This window comes from Cyclopterus lumpus, chromosome 3 (genome assembly GCF_009769545.1).
Source record: "Cyclopterus lumpus isolate fCycLum1 chromosome 3, fCycLum1.pri, whole genome shotgun sequence".
Taxonomy (NCBI): domain Eukaryota; kingdom Metazoa; phylum Chordata; class Actinopteri; order Perciformes; family Cyclopteridae; genus Cyclopterus; species Cyclopterus lumpus.
In genome coordinates this window covers 23,141,337-23,164,085 of record NC_046968.1, presented here as the reverse complement: position 1 = coordinate 23,164,085, position 22,749 = coordinate 23,141,337, and the positions used below count along the sequence as shown (strand labels likewise).

General features: G+C 41.9%; 2 protein-coding genes across 6 annotated transcripts in view; both read left to right on the top strand.

Moving 5' to 3' along the window:
- Positions 1-538: 538 nt before the first annotated feature.
- tent4b (terminal nucleotidyltransferase 4B) lies at positions 539-19,036 on the top strand. The gene is made up of 12 exons (XM_034529468.1): positions 539-1,497; positions 10,363-10,486; positions 12,003-12,049; positions 13,363-13,483; positions 14,180-14,287; positions 14,575-14,703; positions 14,982-15,195; positions 15,298-15,424; positions 15,666-15,769; positions 15,910-16,121; positions 16,277-16,423; positions 16,619-19,036. Exons 1-12 carry the CDS (start codon positions 932-934, stop codon positions 16,766-16,768), a joined length of 2,049 nt encoding a protein of 682 aa, XP_034385359.1. The 5' UTR covers positions 539-931; the 3' UTR covers positions 16,769-19,036.
- Positions 19,037-19,207: 171 nt separating this feature from the next.
- Positions 19,208-22,749, top strand: part of adcy7 (adenylate cyclase 7) — a 47,173-nt gene continuing 43,631 nt past the window's right edge. For all 5 annotated transcript variants that reach the window (XM_034526131.1, XM_034526158.1, XM_034526167.1 and 2 more), the window contains exon 1: positions 19,208-19,328. The gene's annotated coding sequence lies outside the window, so the exon portion shown is untranslated. The remainder of the gene's footprint in view (positions 19,329-22,749) is intronic.

Here is a 22,749-nt window from a genome sequence, read left to right as displayed (position 1 = left end):
ATATGTTCCATCTTTTCAAATGTGAGGTTATGCAGCTTCTATTTTACATCAATTTGTATAAAATATCTTTAGGTTTTAGACTGGTGGATGGAACAGACAATTTGTCCCTTTGGGAAATTATGAGAATATTAATTATTGACCGATTTATTGATGGTGACAATTGTTATATCCCTCCTATTATAATTGTGTAATGCCACTTGTTTTAAATTACTATAATATTCACTGTATATTTACATCATGGGAGTTTGGTCCCAAATGCACCCTAAAAAGGTGTGCAAAATCATAGGATATGTTGAATACAATGGTATTTAACATTACCCCGGGGTATTAGTACAGTCGAAATATGTGCGGATTGAAGTAGTATTATGAAAAAATACTATAAACATGTAAAACGTTACGTTGTAGTACTTCAACACCGTGTCAATTTCCCTTTGATTAGGGAATCATCAGATGTTATGTAACAAAAAGCAGTTTTCTGTTGCGTAACTACTGTTTCCCCGCCCCCTTTTTTCACTCGCTCCGCGCATGCGCGGTAACACTGTACACTTCGCCATTGACGGACCTACGATCAGGGGAAAGGGTCAGAGAAGTACTTCGACAAGCAGCAGCTGCACGTTTCTCCCGTATCCAACCCCAACTTGAGCTACCATTTTTTAACACTTGGCTCAAAGTCTCGTTTTATTTCCTGTGGATACTTTCGGTTGACAACCGTGTATCGGCGTCACTAAGGAAGGTTTTTTTTTTTTTACCCCACATTCTAGAAGTAACGGGCAGCGAAGAACCTCGGCTAGCGACAGCTATAACGAGGCTAGCAGGCTAACGTTAGCTAACGCTAGCTAACGTTAGCTAGCGACCTGGCTAGCTGCACGCGAGCTGAGCACTGCTCGGTGGGGCGGCGGGGGGGGCATCAGCTTGCCTACAGTGTCGTTTGATGGATCCAAGAATCGCCTGGTTTCAACCAGAACAACGTGGACCCGCGAACAACCTGTGGATGCAGATTTGGGAGACGACCCAAGGGCTCGGCTACTTACATGTAAATAACAGCTACACCACCGGATCCCAGAGCACGTCGAGCCTGAAGGCGATCGTCAACGGGGCGTCGGGAGTCGTCCTCGCCGGCAGGAACGGGGCATTAGACTCAAACACCGGCGGCATTGAAGCCAGGACTCAGGGCATGTTGTCCACAATGGGGGACAGATCGATCACGGCACAGCGGGACTTTATACCACTGGAAAGCAATAGCAACCACAACAACCGAGCCGGCGGCAGGGGCGGTGTCGTCGGAGGGGGGCAGCAGCAACAGGGCAGCGGGGTCGCTGTGCTTTCGAGGTGGTTGACGGACGGACACCCCAACAAAAGGAAAAGAGACAACAAAGCTAGCACTTTCGGATTCAATTCTAGCCTCTTGAACAGTGGCACCAGCTCCAACACTCGAGGCGACGATGGTTACGCGGGCACGCCGTGGAAAGTCAGGAACTACTCGGAAGGAATTGTCGGGTAAGAGAGAGTTTTAATTCGATACAGTCGATTGGATGTATTCCACACTTACCTCCCACAGATCCGGCCTGTAAACCAGGAGTTTATGAACTGTTATTTTCACCAATTTCAAACACACAGAGATGACATGCAGTGAGAGGCGACTGAGGTTGTCAGTCTCACCCCACCCACATTTCATCCCCACCCCAAAAGTTGGGTGACTTATTTACAGCAAATGACTTACTTACAGCAAATGAGCAAGTGAAAGTGAGTCTATCCCCGCATTTCGATACATTGTGCCATTTTACACAGCAAGGTAAAGCTGCATATCGATTTAAGTCAATACATAGAACGAACCTTTTTAAAATGTGTAAAATCATCACAGTGGATTTGTAGGAATGCATCAAGTCCTAAATTCGTTGTTCACACAACAGCATCCTGTGTAACTTTCAACAAAATCTCCTGGCATGCGCAAAACCAAAATCACCAGGTTTAACTTTTTAGTCTTTCTTAATACTGTCGTTTGAACAAATCTTCTCATGGAGGAATAACACACAGCTGCAGCAGATAAGGCCTTTGGGTATCATTGTCGAAAAGAAACGGGCCTGCTAACATTGTGGTGTTCATGAGGTGGTTGCAAACAACTGTTGTATAAAGGAGTATTTGGACAGTAGGCTTATGCACCCTACTGCTGTTCGGTAAGATGCATGTTAGAGTAAACAGGCCGAGACTCATAAGAACGCATTGAGGAGGTGACAGGGTTACAAAAGTGACACTTTGGATTGAGCAATCTTACCGGTTCTCCTCCAGCCTACAGATATTCAGCTAGCAGCAATTCAGAGGAAGAGAGCGGATGAGTCAACCAAAGTTGACAAACTGCTTATTGTGAGCATCAAAGGTCAGTATGTCCCTCCCCACTCAGGCCTTAAGAGACTTAACTGAAGTATCCTGGTATATTGTTGAGTGTCCTTTAATGTTGATGTTTCAGTGTACATTTAATACGCCAGGCTTAATACTCATGTGGTTGTGGTCAACCTGAATTAATTTGGTAATACTGCGTTTAAATGGTGAACAGTCAACATTTGTTTCCAGAGATATGTTAAATTGCACAGTGAGAATGTGTCATTATTGAAGACATAATTGAATTTAAGCTGATCACAACTGCTCTTCACTGAAAAAATGGCTAACTATTTCAAACCTATAGGGCCTGAGTGTTTGCAACAAGATGTTGGGTGAATTCTAGCTTTAATGCCAACCTTTCTGTGTATTAACCCTTGCAGAATGACAAAAGGGATTTGAGTTACAGTATAATACATGCACCTACTAACTTATAACTACGTCAATGACCTTTTTACCTCAACAGAAGTTCTTTTAGATATTATGCCTTGGGAGAAATATTTTGGTAGGTTGGGTTCTGTTTTGAAGACCTTTTAGGTGCAGAGTTTTGCTTGTCCCCGCCCCTTTCTGTTAGACATGTGTAGACAAGCAGAACAGAGTGTGGAGCTCAGTGTTTGGCTGATCCTCATTTATAGTAATATGGAAGCTCTGTGTTTGCATAAGGACATTCCTTAGTGATTACATCTGCTAATACCAGAACCTACACCTCAGAGCCTTGATCACACTAACCACCATTGAGAGCTCTCTGTTTATTCACAATGCAACGATGCTTTACGACATTAAGAAATGCATTTCATAGTATTTATGTGGATGTAAAAGCTCCCTTGCTGCTAGCTTATGTTAATTCCAGGGTTAAGTCTCCACTCATAATACATGTTTTGTTGCTTGGGAGATGCAGTATGGATGTAGGCTGTGTAGAAGAGTAATATACACTGTGTCCAATGGTTGTTAATGGTGTGTATACAACATCCGGCGATCCACCAAATGGAGGATATTTATACTCCTTTACTGTAGTTAGCGTCGTCGTCATCATTGGTGATAGCATGTTGTTGATGAGCATCAGTGTTTTGTCAAATTGGCTCAGCCCCATGTGGCTACATTGCTTCCTTCCCATGTGTGATTGGCTCTTGCTTCAATATACACACGTTATCATATTTTTGCTCTGTATTTAAAAACAATGAACAACCCTTTTTTCTGTGCAATCTAGGCTTGTGATTTCATTTTTGGGGGGTTTCATACAGTTGTATGCAGGACATTAAAATGAGTTCTGACCATTCAGTCAGGTTACGTGGTTTAGGGAGCAGTGGGACTGAATTGGAATTGAAATGTGCAAGTAAACAAAAGGGTGAAAGTGGGAGTATGCATTTTACCATGAGGCAGTTTGTACACTATATTTGGCAATGAGGGTTGCAGAAGCGAAGGCATGTGCTTATTTTTGTTTTACGCTCCAGTCTTTGCGCAGCAGAGAAGGTCTGAGCAAGCTGTCCGCCTCACGGTGGAAAAGAACCAGTGTTTACATGCCGCACACGGCCTCACTTCGCCAAAACAAAGCCAACCCTCCAGGAAGAAACCCAAGCCCCTTGAGTGTCTGTCCAATCAGATTGGGAGTTCTAAGGGAGTGTCTCCACCTCATTTTCTGGTGGCGTGGTTATTTAGACTCTTTTTATAAGGTCACAGGAAGTCAGTGTAGCCTGGGAGAGCTGTGGCCCAATTCTGTCCGGCTGAACTCTGTTCTGATCTGGTGATTGTGTTGTGGGTTTTTATTGTGTAGGCAAGATGCAACGTTCCTAAGTTCCAGTCATTTTATAACAGAGAAGCATTGTGAGATAATTATTTCAGAGTGATAGGTGGATTTAATAGATGGACCATGTTGGAAATCCAAAGTGTTTGTTGTTTTGAACTGCAAAGCCGGAAGTGAAAAGGTCTCTTGTATAAAAGGAGACACACTATTGTTTACATTTTGGGATAATAGCCCACAATTGCATACAGTCCCTTATTTGCAATGAGTTGTGCAAATGAAAAATAAAAGACTAAGTATTTACCACATGTTTAACTTATTTTAACTTTGGCAAATTGGAGGCAGCTAGTGTTTTAGCTAATGCTGTTTCATAGTCTGTTTCTGTGGTAAAATACGCAATATTAGGACGATCCTGTTCCATTCTATGCACTCATATTTGGTGAAATTCATAATATGAGAAAACAATAACTAACTGACTCAGAGTGAGGCAAGACTAATGCCATTGACTAATGTGAAAGCTACCGTTAAATGGTCCGTTTAATGTATGCTACTAGCTAGTTTGAGCAGGTACCATCTTTAATGTATAAAAAAAGTTGCTCTTAGAATTACGCAGTGTCATGACTATTGCCCCTGTTTCTTTTGGAAATGTCTTATCTTTACATTTTGTTGATTGAGTTTTATGGTGAGGAAAATACATATAGTCCGCACACCTGGGTCATGAACAGTACATATTTGGTGGGCCGAGATTACCAGGTCAACAATGTTGTTGGTCTATCTTTTACATTTTTTAAAACATTTTTTATAGCTTTACTGTTGTGCACAAGGGCACCTTGACTATAGTTCTTGTGTATGCTACTTGTCCTGCATGTCCTGTTTTGCGAGTCTGGCTGTGAATGGAAATGCATGGCCTTTTGGTATTTTCCTTATTAAACTCACATTCTGACTTGTGTTTAGTGTAATATCTTATTCACGTGAAGCAGTTGCTCCTGTGGCCCAAAATGGCAGTAATGACTGAGCAGCCTATACTTGATGAATTTTAGTGGAGTCTGGCGTTGGCAGCAAGTTCCAAGTGTTGAAGCAGAACATCATTTGCGGGCTAATGAAAAGTGTGGTTAATCGCTCACTGATGATTAGCCTTAGCTCATGCCTTTTATTGCCCCTGTCTTTTGGAGATTTATGATCCCCAGCACCAGCACACAGATAGCAGCTCTGTGACTGAAGCTCCATTATTAGACCAGCCTCTACTACATGTCACACTCTCCCCTCTCAGCTCGCTGGTTGGCTCTCGGCCAAAGCGTGTAACCCTGTGGAGAGAGAGAAGCCTGCATGCTGGCCATTTGGACTGTAGGTGAAACGGGCCCCGTCTGAAGAGCACGTGTGGGCAGCTCACCATAACTCAGCCTTCCCATGTGTAACGAGGAATGTGTTTTTCTTTTTTTCCCCTCTTCCTGTCCAATGGAAAGCCTTCCCATGCTCCAGACTGATGCAGTCAGTGAGCAACACAGTGTTCTGCATTTCTTTTTCATAACGTGTGGTCAAACTGTGACCGTCTCAGCATGTTTAGAGAACGGCTGGGCTTTGCCAATTTCCTTTAGTCGTGGCCAAAGTTAATAATTTCCTTCTCCTATCTTTTTTTTCTGATACTGCTTAAGTGTTGGTTTAATATCACATGTTCAGTGTAGGTGTGTAAGGAACTTGAAATGCCAAACTAACCAGAAATACATTTTATTTCATTTGAATGTATTTGAAAATGGAGAGTAAGAAGTGCAATGATTAATGTGGTATGTTTGTTTACGGTCATACTTCCCATTTTTATTGGTATTTATTTTAAAGGAGATATCTGGCCAATGTCCTTTGGACTGAATCAACTTTTTTTGTAAACAAAACAATGCGTCACATGACACCACTTTTGTCGGTATTGGGAAAGCTACTTTTAAATTGCAGTTGGTTAAGCCACACACTTCTCCATTGGCATCAGTTGAGCTGTACAAATGTCGAGGAAAGTTGCAATCCAAACTGCAAACTACTCTTAAAGAGTAGCTACAACATTGAAAAATCAAATTGTTTTGGCGCGACTGTTTCACATCTTACATTTAATTCTTGTTTACAACATTAAAGCTGTACTTTTTTAATTTTGATTATAAAGCGGCTGCCCCACACGCACCAGATCAGTTGATGCTCAGACAATCAACATACAATTGACTGTCTACAGGTGTGACAAACAATTAGTTTATTCTGGCACTGGCATTACCATATTTATAGTCCACCTGTTCCTGTTTTGACCACAGAACTCTGCTGCATGACCAAGTCTACCATGAGCAGTCAGCAGTGTTTGGGCTTCTGGGTAACTTGAGCCATTTGGTCCAAGTTGCCAACACTTGGCACCCCAGATCAGTTCATTGATGAAACATTAATGAATCTTCTATCTTCGAGACATTGACACCTCTGCCTCCGTTTGAGGTTGTCCTCATTTTGAAGGAAAAAAATAGTGTGGGATGCGACGTATTGGCCTTCTGGCAACCGTGTGAACGTAGACACAGCAGTGTCACATAACACACACTACCCTCTTTTGTTGCAAAGGATGTCCAGAGCCAACATTTCAACCTTTGCACAAAAATAAAAAAAATGGCCATGATGTCGGGACGCTTTATGGAACAAAATGGCCACACCTCTTTGAGCAATGACCAACCTGATCTAATGCGCAACACTGGAACACTGTTCGATGTATTTTACACGTATCTATCAACAATCATGCAATCGGAGGTGTTTATGTTCTAGCATGCCTGTTATTAAATATTAAATTCTAAGGCTGCAGGCGATTTGAACGACACATTTTGTACTGTTGTGCCAAGATATCTGAACTGTCAGTAAGTAGTTCTCAGTGTGATGTGACAATAACCTCTTTTTCCTTCATCCTATACCCAAGTTAACAGATGGCTCTCGTTCACATGAAGGCATTTCAGCGCCACACCCAATCCTCTCTCTCTCGCCATGTTTTTGCTCCACCTTCTGGGTGTTTCTGGCCTTCTACCCTTTTCTTCCTTTCTCTATTTTTTTACCTTTTTGCTCCACATTTCTCTTTTTTATTGCCTTTCCATTCTTCGTTTTTCTTTGAGCTGCGTAAAGTCCATATTATAATTGTCTGACGAGGTGTTGCCGTGCGTTCATGGAGAGGCCTTGTAGGAATGTCGAGGGTCTACTGAAGCTCATTGTGAAGCAGTATTTCATAAACCCAAAACGCGATGACAAAAGAGCATTGCAATAGCGGTAGGGATGCACTGATCCCACTTTTTCTGTCCCAGTACTGGTTCCAGTATATCATGTGCAAAGTCAGCTTTCTTTGTTGGTTTATATAGTTAGAAATGATTCTTTGGATTTGCATTGCAACATAATCAGAAAAGAATGAAGGGAAAGCAAAGACAGTTGTTCTATGAGCAAATCTTTTTAGATAACTGACGGTCTACTGCATCACTCGTGCATGACATTTTTTAAATGACCATGACTCGTGAGCTTATTGTGTTGTCATGCCCATACTTTGGGTATGACCGCACATTGCTGCCTGGAAAATGCACGGCACCTAACGCTAGCAGTCATTGCTATAACTGCTATGCCCAATAAAAAAAAAAAATAAGTTCTTACACAACAGAGATTGATTGACAACAGGGACAGAACATTGTTTGTCATTTTCAAGCAGAAATGCCAAACAATGGATGGTACCAGATGAGAGGATTTGCTGTTATTTCTTGTTTTAACGTCTGGTTTTTAACTGTGAGGCTCTATGAAACTGGTGGATATTTTGTATTGTATTCTGATGTTTTAGAGACCAAATAATTTCTCGGTTATAAAAAATATATTGTTTTTGAAGCCTTCAATTGGTGTGAACATTAAGAAACAAAATTCCTCTGAGCCATGACTTGTATTGTGTCTCTGGCTTGCTGTTAGAAGAATGCTTAGCTCTTGTTTTATCCTCCATTGCAGCCCTTCATCTCATTTCCCTATCATTATTCTTCTAAATGCTAAGGAGGTGAGAAAACATTTTTTTTCCTTCAGCTCTGGAAATCTGTTCCTTGAGATTACATAATATTACAACGATATAGGCAAGTGGGATTAACAGATAAGCAGTGCCAAGGGTCCATGTGCTCTATGCAGGCGCAGGGCTGAGAGGAAACTTGATCTAGCAAGGTGGGGCATGAGATGTGATTTCTATGACTGCTCCCAACACGTGACGACAAGGGAGCAGTAGCAGCCTGTTTGCGGTAAAACGAAACCTACTGGTGCTGTCGTGGGGTGAAAATGCTCACATTGTACCAGTTGTTGTGTTTTGTCATTTGTTGCACCTTTTTAATAGAAACAAACCGAAAAAATACATTCAGACGAATGCCCTCTTTAGAGGTTGATGTTTATAGAAATACATTAAAGCCCCAACCCTAAACAATCCTTCAGTTCAACTGCACTTAAAATGTAGTGTTGGGCTTGAATTGGTGCTTAGGGCTATGGCGTTTTAGTGATACATAAGTGAGCTACAGAGATCTGTGTTCGCTCAAATCAAAACGTATGTTGCGTTTGTAATGCAGACTGTAGCTGCTGTTTCTTTTCCCCTGAAATGAAACCTAATGTGTTTGTGATGGAGACTGGAGTCTCTGCAATGTGCACAAGGAAAAGCGGATTAGGTCATTGAAATTTGTGGTCGGAGGTGGTGCAGCAAATGTAAACCGAAACTTATTTCCTCTTCTTCCTTTATAGAACACTAACAAATTGAACAACAATGAAATTGAAACTGTCTGTTATCAGAAAGAAAAACATGGGTGGGGCATCAAAGCTACAGCTCAGTCACACGATAAACAAGTTATAAATCCCATGTATTGCTTGGATAAAAGTGCAAAGTATTTTGTGACATAACTAACAAACAAACAAAGCAAATAGAAACTCTGGTTCCAGTGGCTCTACTCTTAATTTGTGTTGATAAAACCATTATTTCAGTTGGATGTGTCTGTGTGACACGTGGGGAAAATCACAGTACGGACAAAATATGCAACACAAGAAAGTCCATGTGATAATAAGCTGAATATGTTTTGGACTGTCTGTTGGTAATGATTAATGTAAAGAAGTCACTTTTTTAATTTTTTTATCCGGTCTGGTTTAATTGAAATAATTATCGAGTACATTATAGGCTTATTTATCCATATTGAGCATAATGATTAGTTTGAGTATGGAGAAGATGACTTGTTCACGTATTTTCCCCCTCATGGTTAACAGATCAGTAATGTTTCAGTGCTGCCTCTGTATCCTGGGCTTCTATCACATTCACTGTCTAAACGCCAATAATAATAAAGGTGAAACCCAGGGAACTCTGATGTCAGGTGAAGTGTTCCTGTCTCATCAAGTCCAGACACTGAACGCACATCCAGTGCTCTTTGGGGTGTGATCCAAACAGCAGTCAGTCGGTCAGTGTCGGTAGCTGCAAGTGGTTTTCTTGTCCAACTTTCTGTGGTGTACGCAGGCTTTACTTTGCTGCCTTATTTTATTTTTAAATACCAAAACATCACTTTCTCTATTTTCTGCCAAGAGGCTTGTTCTATTATTGGCATGATTTTGCCCTTTTATGAGTGTTTGCGTGTGTGTGTGTGTGTGTGTGTACACCACAGAGACTTGTCCCTGCATCTATGTGTATGCGGACAAAACTGGTCAGTGGAAAGGTCAAACTATGTGGACACAGCGACCTGTTCCAAGGACAAATGTGGTACCCTTGCTTAGCCTGCCTGACCTTACTGAGATCACTTTTTTCTTTTACTGACATAACACAGGGACACAGCAGGGGTTTGTTTTTTCCTCAGCCCTGCCCTACTGTTTTGCACCAAAAAGAAATGGTTGGTATTGGATAATGATAAAAACGCTGCTGCTTTCAAGGTATTTTCTAGTATTAATTACCCTTTTTTTTATTTGGGATTGGACTGGGATCGATCTTTTATGTGTAAGGCAACATCGGGCTTGACTTAAACATTGCTTTCCTAACTTTGTAATGGATAAAATGGATACACAGATGTAAATGTACTGACTAGTTTATTTATCAAAATAATTGTATCCAATACCAGATTGGACCCAATACCCGATCCAGCTATTTGAGTTAGGATCGGACCGATAATTCAACTAATGCAAATGGAAATTTTGATGGTCTGGAGATTTAATTCACAGGATTACCACAAAAAGAAGTGTCCCACTATTCTCACAACACTGTGTTCTGTCATTCACAGGTTACACGAGGAGGTCAATGACTTCTATGAGTACATCTCCCCACGGCCAGAGGAGGAGAAGATGAGACTGGAGGTAGTGGACAGAATCAAGGGAGTCATCCACGACCTGTGGCCCAGTGCTGAGGTACACATCCTCCTCCCAACACCAAAAACATGATTTATTTTCCCCTGTGGTTTTACATTTTTGATTGCAGGGCGTGACAGACCAGATCTTCCAGCGTACCACTGATAATCAGAAAACTGCCCCCAGCTGTTGGCTAGAAAGTCTTGGCTGTAATCTAAAAGCTACTTTGTTTAGGCAGAAACTAAATGCATTTGTATAATAGTGAAAATAGTTGGTCAATTAACACCAACACAATGCTGGTTGCACTGGTTGAGTACTGTGAACAGGCTACTATTAGGACCGCTGTCATTTGCAACACAGTTAATATATGAGTCAGCTAATAGCATAAAGCATCCTGTTGTTTTCTGTTATCTCCCTGATGCACGGTACTCGGTTTGGGCCATGTTATCAGCGCCACCTCGGGCATTCTACTACATGCTGACTCTGATCCTGCTGATGGAGCAGTGGGCTTTAAAGTGAGCTTAGCTGTTCCTAAATTAAGGGGCACAATGTTGTCCCGAGCCTGCCTAGTTTTATTCTTTTTCCACTGTGGAATGGACAATGTTAGCTCGATCATCTGCTAAACATGATTCTGTTTAGTCGATTAACTTTGATGCGTAGACCTCTACCAGACACTGACAAGCTAATCCACTGCCTGCTGCCTCACCAAATCGCAATCTTGTCTGGTATACACGGGAGCTTTTCTGGGTCAGCTCTAAAAATGTCCATGAAGGCTTCTGTATTGTATTTCAATATTGCATTTACACTGACCACACTCGTGCTACAAGCAAAGGTTTGCCTGGAGTCGAGATAACATGGCTCACCATGGTGACCACCTGGAGTTACCTAACCCGTCACCCTTGCTATGCACTCATTCACAAACAGGCCTCTGCAATCGGCTTAGCTGTGGACATGTGACTGGGCTGTAAACCAGAGTTTGTACTACTGGTTGATGGGTGATGCAGGGAGGTGGTTTCAGGGAGTAATGTTAGGGTCAAGGCTTAACTCTATTTCTGTACACACACCGATTTGTGCATTAAAAAAAAAAGTGGTTAAAAGGCTGGAGATAATGTGCAGGTTAAGAGACCAATGGCTAAAAGGACTGTTTTTAATCTAAACATCAAGCACGTTTGGTGGAGGAGTTGCTTGTTTTTTTTGAAGCCACCCTGGTCTTTAATCCCTCACTTGAAATGCAACTGAAGTGGTTTAAAATAGTCACACTACAAACGATTTAACCCTGATGGGTAGTTTTTGTACCACGCCTGTGCGGTTTGTTTGGGCTTGTCCATAAATCAACACTATGTTGAGCTGAAGAATAGTGACATTTATGCAGCTTGGAGAACAGGTTTTTTTTTTTTATGGTAGCGAAGTTTAGCGTGGGAAAACCAGAGGCCAAGTTGATGCCTACTCGATGACACAATTCTGGATTAGAAGATATTACAAGATTAAAGCAACAGTTATATAGTTCGGTGTTGGATGTTTCTATTAAATCCACAAAACAACAGATTACATGTGTAACTGTTTCTAATCTCTCCAGGTTCAAGTCTTTGGGAGTTTCAGCACTGGTCTTTATCTGCCAACAAGGTGAGCCATTTTGTTTCCTAAAAAGCCATTTCTAAACGCCTGCTTGCTCTTGTTTCGTCTTTGCCAAACTATGACTGTGAACTGGCTCCCTACCAGACATACTTTGCTCTGTGTTGGCCAGCACATCATTTGCTTTTGTTTTGTGGATCAAGTAGTTAACTAATAATTATCGCTGGGGTTTCCTGGATCTTTAGTTTTTTAAGACTTTAGTCAGAGAAAGGCCTGCAACAGACACGCAGACACTCCACAAGTATACAAAAACACCCAACCACACACACACACACACTCACAACAATTAAAGGCCGGACACAGACAAGTCGCTTGGATCAGTGGACTCTTCACACCCCACTGAGCACTTAAAAGAAACTAAGCTGTTCACGGATGCATGCGTGTCAGCGGGCATGTGTGTAAATCTGTTTGGGTGTGCTTCTGTTGTTCTGGAAACAAATGTGTGTATTTTGCTGCATTTTAAGTCACACGGCGCAGGTAATTTACATTTGTGTGCATGTCTTGTTTGTAGTGGATGCTTGTGTGTAACATTCTGTAAGTAGTGAACACATTGGATCGCCGAAATAGTACACACACACACACACGCACGCACGCTCACACACGGGTTGACTTCTGTAAGCTCTGTCTGAAGTTGCACAATGCTCATCCACAAGGGGGAAGCAAAACCATCTGCCTGCTGTAAACTACATATGGTGGATATTTAAAAATGGTTGTTTTAGTATTTCCTTTGATGTTGAGATCAGCTCCACCTAAAAAAAAAACAACATTGTATAAAGTCTCAGGGTACCGATGACAATTCAATGCAGATACAACTCTGAATTTGCAGGTAGCTGTATTAATATTAGTGTATTATCAGTTCTTGCCTTACAGTATAGGACTAAATACTGAAACTAAATGGTAACTGTAGCACACAGATGGCCGTTATAAAGTCAGCAAACTGACTCTAATGATGGTAACCCAGCACTCTTTATCAGAGGTATGCTAGCATTAGCCTCCATAAACTCCTGGTCATATTCGGCCATGTGGTGGCCGTAGCAGCAAAACCTCAGTGTGCTAAATTGTGTAAGGGAGTGTAAGAGGAAGATTGTGTTTGGTGTGTTTCTACAGTGGAAAGATGTATTTGTTAATGCTTGTGCTTTTAGGACTACATGTAGTTTGTACGTAATGCTACAATATATAACAAGTATAAATAAAAAAGTATGAATGCAGTATTAATGGATGTATTGCGCAGTTGACTTATTGAACAAGTTATTGTGTAATGTAGTGGACCTTAAGTGATACCTGTCATGTCTCTCTTCCACCAGTGACATTGACTTGGTTGTGTTTGGGAAGTGGGAGACACTCCCGCTCTGGACGCTGGAAGAGGCTCTCCGGAAGAGGAACGTCGCAGATGAGAACTCCATCAAGGTTTTGGACAAAGCCACGGTGAGACCGTGATCAATCACAAGTCTTTTTCCTTCACAAGGATTTAATATATCCGTCAGTCTCATTAAGCCGTTTAACCCCACAAGTACAAATGTCTGAGTTGTGGCAAATATGATTGATATTAGTCAACAATCATTTGTGTCAGTCGGTAATCAGTGTAACGCTGACTGTCATATTCAGGTGTTTGTTTTCAGTTGTCAGTTAGTTTTACAAACTGTATATCACATTGTGTTGACAGTTATTAATCCCTCACTAAACTGGTTGGCATACAGGCCTTGTATTCAGACATGTGCATCCAGGGAAGTAGGGTAGTATGCTTGGAACTATCTCTTTTCAAACTACTCACAACCTCCTATTAGAGATTTGAGTCTTTTCAACCGTTGATTTGATTTTTTTTTTTTTTTTACACAGTTTATTTTATTTCAGGACTTAAAGGATTTGAATAAAGCTTTTTTTGTTTGCATTTCACCTTTCACTTTTGTTCGGGATTCTAAAAGCAGATTAGCATTTTAAATCTTTGCTTAAGTAGTTTAGCGACGGATTAGATCAGAAAATGTGGATTTGTGTATGATTGCGTGTGTGTTTTGTTGTCGGGCTCAGGTCTTACAGCATGATGTCAGGAGGATCTCGAGTCAAGCGCTTGATTGTTTGAACGTTTCCTGTGTGACTGCCTCAGTAACAGTACTTGTGTTTCAGGTTCCCATCATCAAGCTGACCGACTCCTTCACTGAGGTCAAAGTGGACATCAGCTTCAATGTAAAGAGTGGCGTTAAAGCTGCCCGGCTCATCAAGGAATTCAAAGAGGTACAGTTTACGACACTTCCTGTATTCTGGCCTGTACACCAGTGTTGTGGCCATTTTGAAGTGTAAGCCTAGTTTGTGCAGCTTGACTCACAGACATCCCACTCTCATAAACCAATCCCCTCATTACCTTTCTTTTGAAAATGGTGTCGATGTGGAAATCCAAGTTTGCTTAGTACTACGAGATTATACATTTTTCACTGATCAGTTTGTAGACGTAACATTCCTGTTGTCCTCTAGAGGGTGCTGTAAGCATCCACATTCATCACTGTCTATGTTTTGTCCCGTAGAAATACCCTGTGCTGCCTTACCTGGTCCTGGTGCTGAAGCAGTTCCTACTGCAGAGGGACCTCAATGAGGTTTTTACCGGTGGAATTGGCTCCTACAGTCTCTTCCTCATGGCTGTCAGCTTCCTGCAGGTCAGATACACTTGGTCATTAACAAAAGCTCATAATGTTTTTTTTATCAACTCATTGATAGTTTGTGTCGTTATTGGCTTAATAATAACATTTGGCACTAATTCCTTCACAACGCTGTAGTTTTATTGCTGTCCTTAAATATATCTACAATTCTGTACAAAACACTAAATGCAGTATTCAGAGCAAGCAATGTAAAGACTATCATGCTATATCAGCAAAAGTGACTCGTTAAAGACTCCCGTAACCGTTTGCAATAATTCTTCTTGCGCTGCGTCCAGCTTCACTACCGGGAAGATGTGTGCAGCCCCAACATCAACATCGGCGTTCTGCTCATTGAATTCTTCGAGCTCTACGGCCGCCACTTCAACTACCTGAAAACGGGCATCAGGATAAAAGACGGAGGCTGCTACGTTGCCAAAGACGACGTTCATAAGAACATGATGGATGGCTACAGGCCATCCATGCTCTACATCGAGGACCCACTGCAGCCTGGTAGGAACAGTGACCTCAACGGATAAACGGGAATGACGTGTATCGCCACCCTGTCGGGTTCTAGCATTAACACAATACGACCGTCTGCCTTGCCTCCACCAGATAACGATGTTGGTCGGAGTTCATACGGTGCCATGCAGGTGAAGCAGGCATTTGACTACGCCTACGTGGTGCTCAGCCACGCCGTGTCACCCATCGCCAAGTACTACCCCAATAACGAGACCGAGAGGTAAGATTTAGTGTAGTGGTTGATGACAGCACCTTTTTATAGCCTGCCAGTTTTATTATTGCGATATTCAATCATGTACTGTCACTGTTTTGTATATTGTCAATCATAAAATCTAAGTGTTTGATTTGTTGCTCATGTTATTGTTTTCATACTGAAAATACTTTGTCATTATGAGAAACTTTGGTTTTCAGACAGCTGAATAAACACTGGTATAACAGCCCTTTTCTCTATCCCATCACAGCATACTGGGCCGAATAATTCGGGTAACACAGGAAGTGGATGACTACAGGGAATGGATCAGAAAGAACTGGGGGAGCCAGTCTCAGAATGATCTGCCACTCAACAGTACGTTCACCGTCTTTTTTTTCTTTTTAATATTTAAAGTCCTATTGAAACTAGGTTTTACAGTAGCGGGGCTCTCTAAGCTCAACGCTGGACTGAGTTGACCTTCGTGTCTACATTTTACCCCTTCTCCGTTTCTATAGGAAATGACGTCACACTGTTTGAGTCCCAGCAGCTCGATGAGTGCAACAACAACAACGTTCCAGATGATGATGATGATGTTGTTGTAGTTCTACCGTCTGCTCCCCGCAGCAAAACCTCCTCCAATTCCTCCTCTCCATCACTGCGGTCCTCTCCCTCCTCTTCTCCGCTGTCGCCTTCCTCCACGACCTCAACTTCCAGCTCCAGTGACGTGGTCAGTTTTGCACACACACACACAGACACACACATAGTTTCCTGATCCATCCATGTACACACACACACACTTCAAATATTGGGCTTCTTAAATAAAAAGTCATGGTCAACATGCTTATGAAAACATGCTATTTATTCTTTTGCTGGTTTCCCTAGGACTCTGATGGCACGCCGTGTAAGACAGCCAAGCAGCAGTCTGGCCGGGGCTCCAGCGCCCACAAAGAAAAGTCTGCCGTCGTCAATAATAACCGACCACAGAGCCAGGCAAACAGCACTCCTTCTGCAAGCAACAAGAGTGGAAAGGTTTGTCTAAGCGTTACCTTTTTACATATACATAAACTCTGAGTAACTGAACACAATGTGTGTACAGATAGCGGCACCATATTTGGTGGCATTGTCTTATGTAATATGCTTGATAAAGAGCAATTGAATGAAACAATAGCATTACAGTACGTTGTATTGACTCTGACTTTTTGTCCTGCGTGTTTCTTTCCCCAGGCCAGGATGTCTCGTCCTAACCATAAGAGCGGCCAGCAGAGCTCCTCCTCTACCACCAAAAGCCATCAGAGCAACAAGCCACACCACCAGGGCAACAGCAAGAAGAGGAAAAATGCGCGGGACTCTACACAGGAAGACCTCTGCAGATAGGGGGGGGGACCTCGCCTGCCCCACCCCCCTCCTCTCTGCCGTCTCCCTCTTCCCGTCCTTGTCTGCAACTGACTGACTGTCCTGTCCCACTTCTGCTGCCAGACTCCAGCCTCGGGAGGTTGTTAGAAGTATTAAAACATCTACAGATTCTGTCTCTGAGCTTTTCGGGGTGACAAGCAACAATTTCGAGCAGAAAAAAAAAAGAAGAAAAAAAAGAATTGTTATAGGAAATGGGGTTTAATTTCTTGAACTTGAACTGAAATCACAATGGACACAAGCTCATTTGCTTCCCAATAGCTTCTTTTATGGAGTGGTGTTCCTTCCTGCAGCCAGCATCTACACGACATGCCTCTTGCGCCTCCTGCTGTACAGGAATAGACAGGTCCGGTGTCTGGAATCTACTCTGCAGCAATACCTGGAACCTTCTGCTGGAAAATGGGATGAGAAATGTTATCCCCCCCAAAAAAAGAAGAAAAAAAGCAAATGGCTGAAAATGTACAAAATCAAAAATGTCATGTTGATCGACAGAAAAACATGTACACAGATTTTATTAAGATGATAACTTACAAATGCAATCAGTAAGAGTGGGACATAACTTATGCATGGAAATTTTTTTTGTTGATTGATTGTTTTTTTTTTCTTCTGTTGGTTTAATCTGTTTTGTTATGTCTCAACAGGTTATACAAAGATTTGTACAAAAAAAACGCATAGGAAAAAAGAAAAAAAAAAACGTTTAAAAAAAATAGATTTAAAAAAGTAAAAAGAAAATGTTTTCATATGACCTTTTTACAAGATATACCGATTGAAGACATGTAAACGTGCACATCTTGTGCCCTCAGCTTTTTGGCCAAAGCCAAGAGCTAGTTCTGGTCCCATTGCCAACATATATCATCAGCATCTACTTTTACTTCTGATTGCTCTCTATGAGTGTGCTACAGTGTTAACATTTAGCCTTTAGTGAGCCAATGCTCACATACAGCCCTATAGATGACTGGAGGGAGTCTGATCTCTCCCAGCTCAATAGCACAGCCACACCAGTTTAGAGGCTTTAAGAGGTTTAAATTAATAAGGAAAGGGGAAGAAGGGGGGGGTGGGGGGGAATAGTGGTTTTATCGAGAACATCCTACACTTGAAAAAGAAATGTGTTAACAATACAACTGTGGGTGATAATCTGTTCCTTTGGTAATTTACCCACTGCAAAAATAATTTGTATTTGTTAAATGTATTTATTTTTTTATTATATGAACACAGTATGGATAAATGTATTATTAACATTAGAGCCCATATCTTTGAGTCCTATATTTGAAGTTGCATAATTTGCGGGAAGGGTTAGGTGCAAACAGTTATTTTCAGGTACAGTAAAATTACCAACTTTCGTTATTTCATTGGATTGTTTTTTTTGTTTTTTTTGGTTCAGTGACAGTTGAGTGACCATTTTGCAAGTCCTACAGTGCGAATTCTGTTTTAATATGTGGCTGGTCTACTTACTTTAAAAGGGAGCTGATTTTTAAAATTTTGTTTCATAATCACAACAACGAACAACAAATATGTCAACCCCTCTCTGTCGTTGCAGTACATCAACTAATCTGTAGATGGAGTCATTGCTTGTAGTCTGAATCCACAGAGTTTGGGCTTGAATACTGCATTTGGATGTTTCATCTCTGCGTTATTATTTTTGTGATTGATAATAATTCTGATATTTCGACTTGATGAGCAGCTGAACATAGTGACACCTGTCGAGTGCTTGCTCGAGGGAGTTACACACCAAAGCACATCACAATCCTCTTATTGCCTCTCGCCCAAATGTGACAACAATCACAGTAAAACAACAAAATAAAGTAGCCAGCAATAACGACCATCCTTCATGATGATATACTATTACCCCACAATGACGGCTGCAGCCACATAATGACATGCTGACCTCTGAGCACGCTTAATATTCTGTGTTAAGACAGTGAAGCACATTTTCATGAGTCCATGCACCAACTCACGGCCAATTATAATGGACCGCGCAGCGTTGGGAAGAGCGGTTTCTTGCCTCCTCCATCAGTGTCCCAGTTGCGGTTTAAATGCAGTATGTGAGCGCAGGTTTTGTGGTAGACGGACAAGGAGAAAGGTGAATGAAGTTAGCCGTGCCATTTGAATGTCCACTGACCATCTCTCGTCACTGCAGGGAGGCTTCAAACCTTCCAAAACCCGACTACTCATCTGAAACGTCGTTTCTCTGCAGCTACTACAATTCATGCAATAAAAAACAGTACAATTAAACAGTTTGTTCCTCTTTTATTATTATTTTGTTGTCGTTTTCTAACGTAACGTTTTCAATGTAAACTCCATATGGAAAGTGTTGCAGGAAAATAAAAAATAAAAAGAACCTGTGTGTGTGTGTGAGTGAGAGAGAGAGCGAGCGCTGGTAGGCGCGTGAGAGGTGGAGGAGGGGCATCTTCACTTGGAGCAGCGCGCGGGGACCACAAGACGCGCTCGCAGCCTCTATACCTACAGGTCATTTATGCTGATTTCTTTTTTTCTTCTCCAACTGGACGTTGCTTAAATCTATCAGGTAAGACACTAAAACTTCGTTTTTTAATAAATAATTACCGGCTCCTGGGGGACGTTTAGAGCCTGAAAACCAGTGTGGCAGATGTTAAACCGCTCAAGGAAAAAAAGGTTAATTGTTGCTTCGCAAGAACAAAACCCCCTCCCAAAAAAACAGTTAAAAGACGAATTTCCCTGCCCGACGGGTTTCACCTGTCAAGAAATGTCGATACAAGTGGAAGGTTTTACTGTTCTGTACATTTTTGTTGTTTAAAGTAATATATAGGGCCTATATATATAAATACAATCCTCAATTGTGTGTTTTCGTGTCGCCTTTTCACCTGGCTGCTCTTGACACATCCACACTCTTTGATGTGTGCATTTCTGGGGGGGGACCGTTTAACGAGCTCGGGAGGCTGCTGCCGCTTCACGTCACTCTGTCGTGAGTTCACTCGGAGCTTCAAAGTTGATGAATTTGCTTTCTCGCCTGTAAAATGTGAAGATGACTTTCGTCCGGTGATATCTGTCTCTAGATAAGTGGCTCAACTCCGAGCGGTCGGCTGGTTATGAGACCGGGGAATCGGGTCGGTTGGTCTTTTTCTTCCTCGTCGGTGTGACAGGAACGCGACTGTCTGTAACGTTGCGTTATGCGGCTATCGCGCATGCGGTCTTTGTGTGAGGTGTAGCTCACCCCTGACTGAGCCGAACACGTGCGCAGCAATGTCGGTGTTAATTGTATCCATCCGCACCAGAGTCATCACACGTTTCTCAGGCACCTTGTGTATTCTGTCAGTGCACTTGTTGTTCTTACAACGAACCATGACCCGTAATATCATCCGGGCAAGACATATATATATATGTATGTATGTATGTATGTATGTATGTATGTATGTATGTATGTATATATATATATATATATATATATATATATATATATATATATATATATATATATATATATATATATATATATGTCAACTTGTGTATTTCACTCCCAGTTTAAACACCAGCCACAATTCCTGCAACACTTCCGAAATGAGTTTCAAAGTGGACCACTGCTGATATCATTGTGTAGTTTAAACACTGGATGAAAGGAAGTCTCTAGGTTTTCTCTCAGCGGGGACAAGAGATTGCATTGCTGCACAAATATCTTGGGGAAAATGCATTCTCCAAAATGCAGTTGTGCTGATTACAGCTGTTTGCCAAAAAAGCTTAATAGCTTTCGCTGTTTGCACTGTAAACTAAATTCCTACTTTCAAGTTTGCAAAGAACAGGAGAATGAAAAAAGGAAAAAAAAAAAAAAAAGTTTAAACCCTGGGATTAGATGATAAAAGTTCTCCTGCCACTATAATGCAGAGCGCATAGATAGACGTGTGAGTCCATAGTTTCGCCATCTGCACAAGGATGACGGCCATGGTGTGTGTGTGTGTGTGTGTGTGTGTGTGTGTGTGGGGGGGGGGAGATGGGGCTGTTCATCATTTGGATGATTGCATCACTAATCCCTTTGTCAGCTCTGCCCTAGTAAATGGAGGTAGCTTATCGGGCCAGTAGCCGGATTTCTGTGATGTGGACAGAGCTTCATCACTTTTTAGTTTTTCCAGCCACCCGCAAATATTAAGTGAAATGCACTGACATGGTAAGTATAAAATAACTGGTTTGTCACAAATATCTATGATAATAAAAAAACAAATACAGATGGTTAAAAATCAAGTAAATTCACTTTTGAGTTACGGAGCTCATTTGTTTCGAGTACAATAGACCACAGAGGGGCACCACAGTAGGCCGGGGTAGAAATTCTTGGTCATGGATCGGCTGCTGCGATGCCCAGGCCCTTTTTCATAGTGAAGCCGTCATCTAGATTGTGACACACACATTGGCTTCTGCCAATTGGTGTGCAATTAGCCATTGTGGCGCTGCAATGTATCTCATTCGGAAATGATGGGAGGCTTGTTGTGATTGCGCACGTTATTAGATTAATTTCACAATTTAATGGATCGGGACAGGGACCTGTCTGTTGAGGGGTTGTGAAGCAGAGACACACACAGACACACGCACACACAAAAACAACAAAAAAGCCTGGAACAGATCTCTACTGTTGAGAGTGACGCTATCCTCATCGCTGTTTTGTGACAAGTCTCTTAATAACCGGTGGTGGAGTTGTTTTGTTGTTCTTTCTTTTCCCCTCTGTCATGCAGCCTCAGCGTACCGTGCAGACAGCGTAAAGTAGCGGTTACCAAAGTGAGGGTTTTAGGACTTTCAAGGGTCTCTGTCAGTAGGGTTGTCCAAACTGGAGCGTCTATTTTTAGAGAATCTTTTCTTTTCCGATTACATTTTAATTGCCTGCACTGTTATGTCACGGCCGTATAGTAAAAAAACGTAATGCATTTGGAATCCCTGGGACAAAATTATTATGTGCATTGATTTCTGCATCGTTGTCATCGTTATCCTTTGGTGCGTTTGTTTATCTCACCAGGCGTTGGCCTGGATTCCTTAATAACGTACTTTTCTGCAATGAAAAATATTTTTTAAAAAAGGAGAAGAAATGTTTGGTCTGTTAAGTTTGACTCGTTACAACTTTACAAACCAAACCCATGACATTTGTTATTTGTGTACTCCATCACTGGTGCTAAACAGAATGCTACTGACTAGTGTGGCTTACCTAAACACACACACACACACACACACACACACACACACACACACACACACACACACACAAGGTGCATACATAGTCTTGACTGACATTGACCTTGACAGGAAATATGGGGAACCTCCACAGGAAATGTGCATGTGACTTGTGGGTTTTCTTGAGAAGCAGGCATGCTCTCTTGTACCGCTCTCACCCGTCTTTCGTGCTCCTCAGCCAACTACCTGCTCTGTAAAAGATGATCACACGAGTACATCCGAGTGTTGGGGAAGGGTGTGTGTGTGTGTCACCACAAACCTACTGAACCTCTGTCTGAAAAGGGAGAGAAATGCCCTCCAGCTCCATCTTCTCTAAACTCTCTCTCACCCTATAGGCATTTTCTGTTGATGTTAGACCCCATGACGATGTTTTCCAAATGCTTCAAGCCACTCGTCAAGCTCCGGATGTCTCCCCTCCCTCCCATCATCCCTCTCATTGTCTCATCTTTCATCATCATCCCTTTCTCTCGTCCACTTTCGAGCAGGCTCTCTGCTCTCTCTCTCCTCAGGCTTGAAAGGTTCCCCCTCGGTGGACAGTGTGCTAATCCTTGAAACACTCGCTGGGGACTAATCTGACTCATTAACTCAGACTCTAGTGCCTCCAGCCAGAGATCAGCGGTAATCCTTCCTCAAGCACAGCCTTTGACATACATGTTAGAAACACTGTTTCTCTTTTCCTGTCCTGCCTTTGCAAATGCAAATTAAGAGAGACATCAAACGTAACACCAACAAATACATGATGTTGCCTGTACAAGGTGATA